This window comes from Phycodurus eques, chromosome 10, assembly GCF_024500275.1.
Source record: "Phycodurus eques isolate BA_2022a chromosome 10, UOR_Pequ_1.1, whole genome shotgun sequence".
NCBI lineage: Eukaryota > Metazoa > Chordata > Actinopteri > Syngnathiformes > Syngnathidae > Phycodurus > Phycodurus eques.
The window spans coordinates 6500742-6514970 of NC_084534.1; the positions used below are offsets into that span (position 1 = coordinate 6500742).

Below are 14229 nucleotides of genomic sequence, written 5' to 3' on the forward strand. Positions count from 1 at the left end.
TGGGGGCAAATTAGGGTTCAGTGTCCTGCCCAAGGACACTTCGACATGCGGACAGTCAGAGCCGGGATTCGAACCAACAGCCTTCGGTCACTGGACAACCCGCTCTACCTACTGAGTCACAGCCGCCCGTTCTTGTGGTTGTTCTTGAGGTTTTGCTGTAGATAGAAGAATGACTGCTACTGAAGGGCTACTAGTTATACGTGTACAGTACATTTCTGAGGCTGCTTCAGGTTGAACTACATGTCAATTACAGGTTATTTCTACTAAGGCTGCAAGTAACGATAAATGTCATCATAAGAGTAAACTGACTATTCATGCTTAAAGCTATAAATTCTGTCGCCCACTTGGCTGGAATTCAGTATTACAACAACAGAAACCGTCGTTTAGATATGACGTAGGGGACCCCTTGTATGTGAATATTCTACAACATTTTTATTCTATTTGGAAGGATAGCCAGAGGGGCAAAAGAGATTATTTAGAAGAGGCAATTGTTGTAAATTCACTATAATTGCTGTTTTGTGCACCCATTGCTCGGATGTTACTGAGCTTTGCTTATTTTACGTCATGCACCTTGTTGGGCAGCTAAGGGGTCTTCAGGAAGACGTGTGGATTTTCAAAACAATAACATCCATCCAGCAGATGGATGTTATTGTTTTCTTTTATCATTGAAGCGTGTCTTCATTTGTGATGAAGATGTCAGACAGAGATATCCCAAGCAGTACAATGCAGACAGAGTACGTAATTCCCTAATATTGCTGCGTTTGTGCATGCATTGTTCGGTGCATGTATTTAATGTACCTTTACTTTACCTGTACTTTAAAAACCTTGTTGGGCAGCAAAGAGACCCTTGGAAAGTGTTTTTTTCTTTTTTTTCCGCTTAAGTTGCAATTATTATTTTTATTGTTTTCGTTAACACAGTAAGTATTGTATGATTATTTTATGCTACAGAAATGCAAAATAATGTTTCCTGAGCTTTTTACAAAAGACAAGGTGAAACGCTCCTCCCAACGCTTGGTAAAATGCGTCATTTCTGTCCCGTCATTTACGCTGCATCATTCTCGGTGCGCCACCAAATGGGGCAGCGCGGGAAATGAATCGGGCGTTCACTAAATAAAAAAATCAAATACTGACAAATACAGCAAGATGTTAGAGGAGCTGATAGGTTTAATCAGCACTGTGTCATCTCCTTTAGTTGTGGCTTGGATTAAAAGTCAGTGGCATCCATCAGAAATAGGAAAAAGGTATTGTTTCCAGTCGTAAGTAAAAGCAGATGCTAGCAATTGTCTTATTTTGACATTATAACACAAAAGATAATCAGTCTGCTCTCATGAAGGACTACAGAAATCCAGATAATATTTACTGTTGAGAGCCTGAAATCAGAGTTGTTGTTGTTGATTAATGTGCTGATTATTTAGTTGTCGATTAATCGATTAATTGTGACACCCCTAAAAGGAACTTTGTAGTCGTGTCTAATGTTCACATACCTTTGAGTGCCACTGTAACCACGTGCCAAGGTAGATCTTTTCTGCGCAAAAAGATAGGGTTCTAAACAGCTGGAAAGTTATCCCTTTTCGATTAAGTTGAAACATGCTCCTCTTCCTTGTCAACCTGTGGTGCTAAAGCTGACAGAACATCATGGCCATCTTGAGTAGCGGAGACAGAAATAGTGTATTTTGCCCAAAGAGCCAATCTCAATCAGACTTCACAGAGAAGGGTGGAAAAAGTGGATGAAATCAACCAAGCATTACCGATGACCTTTTTCAAGGGTGTCTCAGTTATGAGGCTGAGTGTACGTCAAGGGAGTTGAGCTAGATGCCCTTCTTTAAATGTTGGTTTCAGTTTTGTCCTACGCACTATTAAATATTTCCATGGGACGAAAAAAAAAAGATATTGGATTTACGGTTGTGGTTAGATTTAAGATAATTCGATCTGGCAAAATCTGTGAATGTCCAACTATGTGTTGTCTGTGCCTGATTCTTGCAAACATAATGCATTTCACCAAAGACACTTTGCCAACTTTAGTGTTGACCCAATTTTCAACATTCTAGAGGTAATTCCATCATTGCTGCATATATATATATTTTAACAATATATTTGCTATATTGTTTTTTTTTTTTTTTTTTTTTACTTGAACACTGAAAATATTTGGTGGAGAATCCTGACACAGGCTTCCTTTGATGTGTGAGAGCATGACACCATTCCCACCCCTCTTAAGCACCCTAATTATTGCTCCTGCCCTTCTATTGTGTGATGTAACGCTCCTTAAAATGTTGGAAACTGCCTGAGGACACAGTTCAGGTTGACTAACAAATATGTGATGTGCTCGGGGTTAGTTAAGGTATTTCTATCACTTAATTACTAAAACATTTAAATAGACAGAATTGTTGATTTAATCCTCAGTTGTGACATACTCACACATGCCCAGAGTGAACACTTAACATGCACATATTTATCAACCATTTTCACAGACTGGTATTTTCAGTGTTAAAACAGAAACAAGTCCAAAGGCTTGAGCTTGCTCCTACAATATTTCCTCGACGATCCATATCAGTCTTGTAGTAAATGTGAGCTGCATGGCTTCAAGCCCGCCCCACCCTCCATACCTACGCACTTGTGTTTTTGCTCCCATTTTTCATGAGCGGAACTCAAAAGATCTTCCACTTTTTTATATACACAAAAGTGTAAATTAGCAGTTCACTTCACGTGTGACATATCAAGATGCTGATTGGACAGCATAATTGTTGCCTCGGTGTTCCATAGACTGCCCAGAAAAAAAGGCCCCTCTAAAATCCTTCCTTTTTTTGTATTGTAATGTGTAGTTGTAATGCAAAACCAGTTGTTGCAACAGCTGTTAGGGTGGCTTGTCTCAGACGATCTTGGAGGTAAAGATGCTGGATGTGGAGGTCCTGGCTGTTGTAGTGTGAGCACAATTAGATGTACTACCAAATTCTCTGAAATGCCTTTGGAGACTGCTTATGGTAGAGAAATAAACACTCAGTTCACGGGCAACATCTCTCTTGGACATTGCTATAGTCAGTATGTCAATTAGGCTCCCTGAGGGCCCACTGCACATGCGTGATGCGGCTGAATGCCACTGGACTGCACCATTGCAAAAAAAAAAAAAAAAAAAAAGTGACAGTTGGCAACTCACATGCCCACATTGAGCCCTACAAATCTACCGACCCGCTGGATTTTGCTGCTCCACTGACAATATATTGTACTGTATCACTTTTATTAAACCATAAAACCACAGAGTGATGGTCAAGGAAGAAGCGGGTTGCCACAAATAGATGAAGTGGGTGAGAGTAAAGGAGAGAGTGGGGATATTTTGACAGACTGCCTCGCCCCCATTTACTGACTATGCCTGGCATGCTCTGTACATCACTTGCGTGCATTTCCGTGAGACTGCACGCTTCACTAGCTCATTCACAGGTACATATGAAATAATAAATATAGTGAAACATTGTTGTAAAACAGCATACAGTATGTATACTGTAGGGGTGTAATAATTTATTTTAACAATGATTCAATTTGTATCATGATTCGTAATTGCCAATTTTATTCAAGGACAATATAAGTTCATTGAGAACGATACGAACCAAAACGATGAAGTGGCTGACAATTGATTCAGTAACTTTTTAGCCAAACATATAACCAATGTGCGGCATGGTGGCCCGACTGGTTAGAGCGTCAGCCTCACAGTTCTGAGGACCTGGGTTCAATCCCCGGCCCCGTCTGTGTGGAGTTTGCATGTTCTCCCCGTGCCTGCGTGGGTTTTCTCCGGGCACTCCGGTTTCCTCCCACATCCCAAAAACATGCATTAATTGGAGACTCTAAATTGCCCGTAGGCATGACTGTGAGTGTGAATGGTTGTTTGTTTCTATGTGCCCTGCGATTGGCTGGCAACCAGTTCAGGGTGTACCCCGCCTCCTGCCCGATGACAGCTGGGATAGGCTCCAGCACGCCCGCGACCCTAGTGAGGAGAAGCGGCTCAGAAAATGGATGGATGGAATATAACCAATGTGCCTGTGAAATAAAAAAAACAACAAACACACATCCATTTAAAGTCTGCCATGCTTAAATCCAATGTTATTTCCTAGTATTAATACAATCGATTGATTATATTTTAAAACTATTTTAAATTGATTTATGTCGTCCGAGATGCCAACTTGCCGAGCTCATATCGATGCATTGATAGAATGACTGTATCCCTACACCCCTAATATGAACAATATAAACTGTATTTGTACAGTATGGAATAGTGGCAACGTGAGGGCCTGCTGGGTCTCGCTAGCTTAAAACCCGGAAACGTATTTGTGTGTGTGTAAAAGCCAATGTGCATTTTAATTGGCTGTTTAATCTGCGACATTGGGATGCCGTGCACTGACGAAATTGGAATTGGCGCGAAACAAGTGGTCTACCATCGCCCACTCCTGAAATATAGCTGCTGAAACCCAAACACTGCGTGAGAGTTAAGTTGGGTTTGACCGCATCGCTCGGTGTGCGGCAGGCTTAAGTTTTACGTGGGGACCCATGTCTCGTTTGTAGCAGTTGAAATGAAACTACTATATCTTTAGAACTCATCTTTCTAAACTGCCCCTTGAATCTGGAGAACTCTTGTCTGTGCTCAGCAGACTGAGTAGTCTGGATGCTTTTATTATTGTTTTTTAAACCTTAGACAGAGCTTGTGTCTGCCACCTGCACACCACACAAGTATCAGTGCACAGTTGCATGACTTGAAGTAATGCTGAGTGCAAGGATCTTATTCCCTCCCCTTTCTTTCACCACTAATAGCACTATAGAGGGAATTGGTCAGTTCACGAGACAAAGCTCCCCTGTGTGGGTGTAGACCTAACAACGTTTACCAAACCGTACACAGAATAATTGGCTCCTTTAAAGGAGATACTATCAGAGTTTTTCCACAAATGATACAGTTATGGTGCCGAACATGTTTCTGACATGCTTTTGTCAAAATACCCCAGGGATCAAGAATAACAACAGTCTTTTCACCCTCAATTGAAAGCTGTCTTGAAAACCACATTTTCTGGTGGTGGGCGCGTTGGATGGCTCCTGCATGACATGAACTACTGCTCTCCCAATTTCCCACAACGGCCGAGGACGGAGTTTGAAGAAAGCAATCCCCCCCCATAAAGAGAGTAAAAAATATACTACCAGACTTTGTATTATCGTACCCTGCAGTTAGTTGATGGACAGTTTGCTATTAAAGTTTTAGAAAACCCCAATTTTTCCATCTTTTTTTAAATTGAAATTTACGCAGTTCAACTTCTCACTTCACCCTGAAATGAACGACCTGAACAAACTATTCAAGTTACAAAAGAGATTATGGACTCAATCTACAAACAAAAATGTATTCTAAACCTTTGACTCATCGCGTATATAACAGCTGAACACCCATGTGGCTCTCTAAAATGGAACGCTAATATTTGGCAAAAAATTCTTCCCAACTCTGTTGTGGAAATTCCCATAATTGTGTGGCACTTATAGGTTGTGTTTCTTTTGTTTCTTTATTCTTTTGTCCAGTTTTAAGTTAAAGTCCGTGGACTGTGAATTCTGAAAAGTGCATTAATTTTCAGTTTTCGGCAACCTTGCGTAGTTTTTACAACCTCTGGAAGTTTGCCACTTATCTTAGTTTGTACCTTTTCAAGCTATTCATTAGACATGAATTACGTGAATTTGAATTAATAAAAAAAAAAAAAAAAAAAGAAACAATACTGAAAAAAAATTGAATTTTCTAGGTTCTAGGTTCAGTCGCTCTGCTCAGCAGCTCTGGAACTCTTTGCCACAAACCTCTGCAACTCAGGTTCTTTGAACACTTTTAAAACGAAACTAAAAACCCACCTGTTGAAGACCGCCTACCGACTGGAACTCCACTGCCCTGTTTTTGTTTTGTTTGTCCGCATAATTCAGTTTTTTATTGTTGCTTTTTATGTGCCGTGTCCTTCAGGGTCATGAAAGGCACTTACAAATAAAATCCATTCTTCTTCTTCTTCTTCTTCTTCTTCTTCTTCTTATTATTATTATTATTATTATCATCCATCCCCCATCCATTTTCTTCTACTTATCCGAGGTCGGGTCGGGGTGGCAGTAGCTTTAGCAGGGAAGCTCAGACTTCCCTCTCCCCAGAGACTTCATCCTGCTCTTCCGGCCAGACACCGAGGCGTTCCCAGGCCAGCCGGAAGACATAGTCTCTCCAGCGTGTCCTCGGTCGTCCTGGGGTCTCCTCCCAGTGGGACTTACCGAGAACACCTCACACATCCAAATCAGATGCCCCAGCCACCTCATCTGGCTCCTCTCGATGTGGAGGAGCAGCGGCTCTACTCTGAGATCCTCCCGGACGACTGAGCTTCTCACCCTATTTAAAAGGGAGAGCCCAGACACCCTACGGAGCAAACTCATTTCGGCCGCTTCTATCCGGGATCTTGTTCTTTCGGTCACGACCCACAGCTTGTGATCATAGGTGAGGGTAGCAATGTAACTCAACCGGTAAATTGAGAGCTTCGCTCCTTCTTCACTACAATGGACCGATACAAAGACTGCATCACTGCAGACGCTGCACCGATCCGCCTGTCGATCTCCCATTCCATTCTTCCCTCACCCGTGAACAAGAGCCCAAGATGCTTGAACTCCTCCACTTAGGGCAGGATCTCATCCCCAACTTGGAAAGGGCACTCCATCCTTTTCTGACTGCAGACAATGCTCTCAGATTTGGAGATGATGATTCTCATCCCAGCCGCTTCACACTTGGCTGCGAACCAGTCCAGTAAGAGTTGGAGGTCACGGCTTGATAAAGCCAACAGAACCACATTATCTGCAAAAAGCAGAGATGCAATACTGAGGCCACCAAACCTCGACCCCCTCTATGCCTTGGCTGCGCCTAGAAATTCTGTCCATAAAAGTTATGAAAAGAATCGCTGGTGCCCTGTTCCACGGCCAGGACGAAAACCACACTGCTCTTCCTGAATCGGAGATTCAACTTTCCGACAGACCCTCCTCACCAGCACCCCTGGCCATACCAGGGAGGCTGAGGAATGTGATCCCCATGTAGTTGGAACACACCCTCTGGTCCTCCCTTTTTAAAAAGGGGGACCACCACCCTAGTCTGCCAACCGACTCACAACGTCCCGAGTCGAGGTCAGCAGTGCCCCATCTCCAGTGTTGATGGTTCACTGCTTCCCCCTCCTGCGACACTGGATGGTGGACTAGAATTTCCTCGAAGCCATTCTTAAATGGTTCTCCATGGCCTCACCGAACTCCTCCCACATCCGAGTTTTTGCCTCAGCGACCACCCCAAGCTGCATTCCGCTTGGCCAGCCGTTACCCATCAGCTGCCTCAGGAGTCCCACAGGGCAAAAAGGCCCGATAGGACTCCTTCAGTTTGACGGCATCCCTCAGCACTGGTGTCCACCAACGGGTCCTGGGATTGCCGCCACGACAGGCACCGACTACCTTACGGCCAAAGCTCCGGTCGGCTACGTGGAATGGAGGCGTGGAACATGTTCCACTTGGACTCAATGTCCGCCTCCCATGAGACGTGGGTGAAGTTCTGCCGGAGGTGGGAGTTGAAACTCCTTCTGACAGGGGATTCTGCCAGTCCTTCCCAGCAGACCCTCACAACTCACCACCGGGTGGTGATTAGTCGACAGCTCCGCCCCTCTCTTCACCCGAGTGTCCAAGACATGCGGCCGCAAGTCCGATGACACAACCACAAAGTCGATCATCGAACTGCGACCTAGGGTGTCCTGGTGCCAAGTGCACGTATGGACACCCTTATGCTTGAACATGGTGTTCGTTATGGACAATCCGTGGTGAGCACAGGAGTCCGATAACAGAACACCACTCGGGTTCTGATCCGGGGGGGAAGCGTTCCTCCCAATCACGCCCTTCCAGGTCTCACTGTCATTGCCCACGTGAGTATTGAAGTCCCCTAGCAGAACGATGGAGTCCCCAGCGGGAGTGCTCTCCAACACACCCCCTCCAAGGACTCCAAAAAGGGTGGGTACTCTGAAGTCCTGTTTGGTGCGGTTCCTGACACAAACAGCAGACAGGACCCGTCCCCCCACCCAAAGGCGGAGGGAGACTACCCTCTCGTCTATCGGGGTGAACCCCAATATACAGGCGCCGAGCAGGTGGGCAATAATTATACCCACACCTGCTTGGCGCCTCTCACCGTGGGCAAGAGTGGAAGAGAGTCCAACCCCTCTCGAGAGGACTGGTACTAGAGCCCAAGCCGTGTGTGGAGGCGAGCCCGACTATATCTAGTCGGAACTTCTTGACCTCACACACCAGCTCAGGGTCCTTCCCTGCCAGAGAGGTGACATTCCACGTCCCTAGAGCCAGTTTCTGTAGCCAGGGATCGGATCGCCAAGGTCCCCGCCTTTGGCCACCGCCCAGCTCACAATGCACCCAACCGCTATGGCCCCTCCCATAGGTGGTGAGCCCACGGGAAGGGGGACCCACGTTGCCCTTTCGGGCTGTGCCCGGCCAAGCCCAATGGGTGCAGGCCCCGCCATCAGGCGCTCGCCTTCGAGCCCACCTTCAGGCCTGGAGGGGGGCCCCGGTGACCCGCATCCGGGGAAGGGAAAACTATATCCATTTATTTTGTTTGTCATAGGGGTTTTTGAAGCTGTGCTTGGTCTGGTCCCTCACCTAGGACCTGTTTGCCATGGATGACCCTACCAGGAGCGTGAATCCCCAGACAATTTAGCCCCTAGGATTATTGGGACACACAAACCCCTCCACCACGATAAGGTGAAAGCTCAAGGAGGGTCTTCTTCTTATTATTATTATTATTATTATCATTATTATAAAACAGACAACGTAGATGAATGAAACACCTTGACTTATCATTAACTATATGTTGTTGTTGTTAGAGCGTCAGCCTCACAGTTCTGAGGACCCGGGTTCAATCCCCGGCCCCGCCTGTGTGGAGTTTGCATGTTCTCCCCGTGCCTGCGTGGGTTTTCTCCGGGCACTCCGGTTTCTTCCCACATCCCAAAAACATGCATTAATTGGAGACTCTAAATTGCCCGTAGGCATGACTGTGAGCACGAATGGTTGTTTGTTTCTATGTGCCCTGCGATTGGCTGGCAACCAGTTCAGGGTGTACCCTGCCTCCTGCCCGATGACAGCTGGGATAGGCTCCAGCACCCCCGCGACCCTAGTGAGGAGAAGCGGCTCAGAAAATGGATATATGTATATGTTGTTGTATGTTGTTGTGGTGGGTTTTCTGCATGCAGTTAATGTAATGCAGCTCTCCCTGGACACACTACTGGTGTAGTCACTAGTGTGTACATGTTGCTGAAGGGAAGTGTTATCAAATCAATTATCTTAAGGAGCAGAACTGCAACACCAGTTCTGGGTCCGCCATTGTTTTTTTGGCTGTGACGTAAGCATTCCCAGACTAAACACTTTACATAAACACGTCTTCTGTTTTTCGCGTCTTCAAAAAATTCTTCTTACAGACCAGTTTTCCAAAGTCTATTTCTCTGGCTCCAAAGCAATCTTGATATGTACACGTGTACAAAAGAACACATGCTTTATCCATTTAATATTAAAATGGTGCATATTAGTGGACCCTTCATGGATGTATTGAAAGCCACTTTTAAAAACCTTGTCAAACAAGGAAGGAGAAGTCCGGTACTGCGTTCTGCTGAATAAAATCACAGTTCTGTCTTCACATGTAAAAATAAATGATGTCAGTGTTTATTTTAATAGAGCAGGGGAGTGACATCTACTCACAAGTGGTCACGAGAGGCACGTGTTTAGTTGTACTCAAATGCCAGGCGTGAGCTAACGCGTCCACTTGTAATCGGATAACGTGAGATGCACATTAATGTCAGGTCTGAACAGTGTCAAAGACTTAAGCTCTGAGTCATTCACAGTAATGAAAGAGCAAAGTTTCCGCGGAGGCTTAGATTTCCTCAACAACACCATCACCTCATACTGTAGGTGTTCAAATCCTATAGTTATTGACTGTACATAAGAAATAGAGAATACAGTCAGACGCCAATCTTGACATGCTGTGTAGTACATTAAGACCACACCATATAATGTATTCATCAGATGAGTTTGAGAACGTGTAGTTCTCTGTACAGGGAGTTGTTGCTATATACTGGTCACATTCCCGCCTCAGCTGGCAGAAGGTCCCATCCAGCTACAATAAACATACTGAAGAGTTGCTGAAAACCTGCTTCAGGAAGGACTTTGACTGGCCCTCAGAATGTGTGTGCATGTGCAATATGTGTGCACCCATTGTGCTCTTAGTCATACACACATAGAGACACAAACACTGCAGCTTGACTGAGTGCATTGGGACTCATCATTCAACTTTAAGTCTCCAACACAAATAATCACAGGGTCAGGCCATATGTTTGAGTTCCACTGCACAAGGCTTTGACAGCTGTCCATCACTTGGCTGACATGTAAACATTCCCTTGGTGGGCACTGTTATGAAATCAATCCTCCCAAATATAGCAAATGTAATTTTTTTTAAAATGTTTGCTTATTGGTGTAAACCTTTCAAATTTACTTTTGGCTAAAAACACAAACAAAACAAAAAACCGAGTGATATCAGCTTCCATGATGAGTCACTTTGTAAAGGTATCACAATGGTCACAAAGGTCTTTATTTTAAGACACAATCGTGGACATTTTGACAGTTAAATAGTATGTTTCCCAAATTGTCATGCAAATCATCTCATGCAAAATACATGGCCAGTCTTTTAAAGCTTATGAAAATCATTATAATAGTTGAGATCACAGTTTTTAATTAATTATTTTGTCGCATGTCTTTTTGATGCTTTACATATAATGGTCCAAGAAAGCTAACTTTATTTGACAGCTAATCCTCTGTTTTCCTTCTACCACAATTTTGGTTCTTAAATCAACAAAACCGGATTCTGGGTAACCTCAAGTGTAGTTCTCTCTTTCAACTTGATGTTGTCTGTAGAATGAAGGCGAAACAGAAATAGACCTTCCAGCCAGTTCCAGAGGAACCTCTGTGTTTGTCCAACAGTATGCAAATTCTAACCACTAATGCCTCTCCCCTATTGATTGTCAAGGAGTGTGTTTGCCCATGGTGTGGCATGGTCTCCTTGCTTTGCTTGTAGGAGGTTGCTGAACCCAGAAGACCGTATCAAACAAACACTTCAACAGATAGCTGTTGGAAGATTGGGTTACTCTCAACAGGAGAGGACATGTTTACTGCATTGTGTTACCAAAGGCACACTCCAGGCTGACCTTCACAACATTGTGTTCAGTAGAAATGAAGATGCCTAAACCCACTATCAACACTTTATGCGCTTGACTAGTCCGAAGTGTGTGTGTGCTTTGCACATTCAGATTAGTAAATGCTTGGCGATTCCAGTGCTACATGTGCGAGCAGTGAGTCTCAAGTGTAAAACTTCACACTCGTCTTACACCCTGTTGGTGTTACGCCTCTCATACTACCTCGGAAGATGGCATATTCGCGTGTCAACATCAACCCCCAATTCCACATTGGTACCTTACACACGAAAAAGACTGCGAAGATGACCAGTATGTAAGGGGCTTACATGTGATATGTCATTGTAGGATTTTATCTGACAATGTCTCTTTCATGGAAGTCATAGACAACCTTTGATGAAAGACTTTCCAGATCTTCAGATCCACTCAGGTGGTATTAAGCCATCAACACCTTGTGACAGATGCTCAGTAGCACATCTTCCTAATGCACGGGGTTAAGTTACATCAGTGTGATAGCTCCAAACGGATATGTGGAAGTGCCATGAAGAATGTTTGGAATGCATGTGCACCACTTTTTTGAAAAATGGGAACACAGTGTTTCTTCCTCCATACAGAGCTGAGATCTACTGGTACTGCTCATCATTTTGCCTACCTCCTCAACACATCTGATTACCGGATCTTGCGGATGGATGAGGACTATGACCGCATGTACATTGGTAGCAAGGACCATATCCTGTCCCTGGATCTCCATGACATAAACAAGGATCCTCATATTGTAAGAACTCTTTTTTTTCCTCTCACGCATTCCCCCTCACCGTCTTTGTAACATTGAAATGAAGCAAGTCGTGTTACTTCAACTCTCACAGCTGCCCTCACGGCAACATGTACTGCTCCAATGCACCAGCAGCAGCCATTTGTGTTAGCTGAAATATAATTATTATTATTTTTTTTACATTCACTTTTCCTGTTGTGAGTCATGAAAAGGCTGGGACAATTCCTACTGGACTAATATTAGCCTTGGTGGACGTCCACCGCAAATTTCGACTGAAACGCCCATAGATGCAAGCGACGTGTAAAAGTTTGCGAATATTAAACATTTTCCTGCTCATAGATCCACTGGCCAGTGTCTGAACGAAGAAAGATGGAATGCCTCGTAAGTGGGAAAGACGCCAATGTAAGTACGCCTGTTGACAGCATACCTATAGTCACAACACAAGTCATTAGATTTGGATTACTTCCATGGGCTAGACAGCCTTTATATGAATATGTGTTCAGTTAAAAGTGTGCAGTTACCCCAAATATAATTTTACATCACTGGAATTTGAAAAGGCGGCACGGTGGCCGACTGGTTAGAGTGTCAGCCTCACAGTTCTGAGGACCCGGGTTCAATCCCCGGCCCCACCTGTGTGGAGTTTGCATGTTCTCCCCGTGCCTGTGTGGGTTTTCTCCGGGCACTCCGGTTTCCTCCCACACCCCAAAAACATGCATTCATTGAAGACTCTAAGCGGCTCAGAAAATTGATGGATGGATGGATGGAATTTGAAAAACATTCAAATGACACTCATCTTTGGGCTGTGGACAAACGCATAAAAATAAGATACCTTTACATCCATCCATCTAGGGTGGCATTATAGATATTTAGAAGTTTATTTGTATTTTTGCATGGCTGGAAGAATAAAAATGAGGTTTTTTTGTTTTGTTTTGTTTTTTTGCTATTTTGAAACAATTTTGGTATGTTCTTAATCTCTCCAGGAAGAGTGTGCTAACTTCATCCGCTTGATTGAGCCATGGAACAGAACACAGCTGTATGTCTGTGGGACAGGCGCTTACAATCCAGTCTGTACCTTTGTCAACCGGGGGCATAAATCTCAGGTAAGAATTTACTTGTGGTAACTACTGGCCAGGAATGCAACAACAATAAAAACATCTTTCTCCAATCATCGTGGACAGTTTGTAGCCTCAGTATTATCTTACCTAAGATTATACTCTCAACCCAACTCTTGCTAGGGTACTTATGTGTTATCGAATGATTTTCCAACACTATTTAAACAGTTTGTGGTACACTGCCTGTAAGCAGGTACCACAGATTTACTCACAAACAGCTGTTGTCCCAAATGAGCTGTTAAAGACACTCTGTTTAGCCTCAGCCTTGAATGGCACCACTTGAATTTCCTAAACCAAGCCAGCAATTATAACTTCCCTGTTCCTTCACTTTAAAACCTCATTCTTCTTTCCGTATTGCACTTTTTTCCCAATGATGACCATGGGCCTTCAATAAAAAGATCATATTAGAGGTAATTCACTACTGGGGCATCCCTCGAGAGTTGATTAGAGAGTAGAGTGTGCACAATATGCAGCAACAAGTGTGGCTTTTATGAGTTCCTTATTGCATCTGGTTTCTATATGACCTCTTCTAGCAAAGGTCTCCCATCCTTTCGGTCACCAAGCTATCCACATTTCACTATTCCATCCAGAACCTCTGGCAGACCCCACTATGTGAGAACTTGTATAATTGGAAGTGTGAGCTCCCATTATGGTGTGCCACTGGAAAGGTCACGATTTTGTCCGTTAATGAGAATGTTGTCATTTTCACACATATTACACATATCTGAGCTATCCCATGAGCCCAATTTTCAGCCAAGCAAAGAATTTGCATGTATACGTGTGGGTGTATATGTGTGTGTGTGTGTGGAAGGGGGTGGGGGTTGGGGTTGTGGGGGATGTGGGTGTGTGTGTATGGGTGTATGTATGTATACAAATTTCAAGACGGACCATTGTCCTGTAATTAAGGCACAGTGCATGGCTTTGTTAACAGATTTCCAGGTATCTGGTCTTTGAGAGAACCTCAAACTACATTTCATGAAATTAATTGAAGAAATACACAGTAAAATCTTTTCATATCACTCTTTTCTCATGCAAGTACATTGTTGTAATTTATAAAACGGGAAGCCTCTAATCATTTCCACAAACAATCTCTAAAGAGGTT

At 43.9% G+C, this 14229-nt stretch overlaps 1 protein-coding gene across 6 annotated transcripts in view; it reads left to right on the plus strand.

Moving 5' to 3' along the window:
• The window catches only part of sema3fb (sema domain, immunoglobulin domain (Ig), short basic domain, secreted, (semaphorin) 3Fb), a 101301-nt gene that overhangs the window by 60745 nt on the left and 26327 nt on the right, over window positions 1-14229 (plus strand). For all 6 annotated transcript variants that reach the window (XM_061687131.1, XM_061687130.1, XM_061687132.1 and 3 more), the window contains 3 exons: window positions 11858-12018; window positions 12355-12417; window positions 12996-13115. In XM_061687131.1, coding sequence (XP_061543115.1) covers window positions 11858-12018; window positions 12355-12417; window positions 12996-13115 — 344 coding nt within the window. The remainder of the gene's footprint in view (window positions 1-11857; window positions 12019-12354; window positions 12418-12995; window positions 13116-14229) is intronic.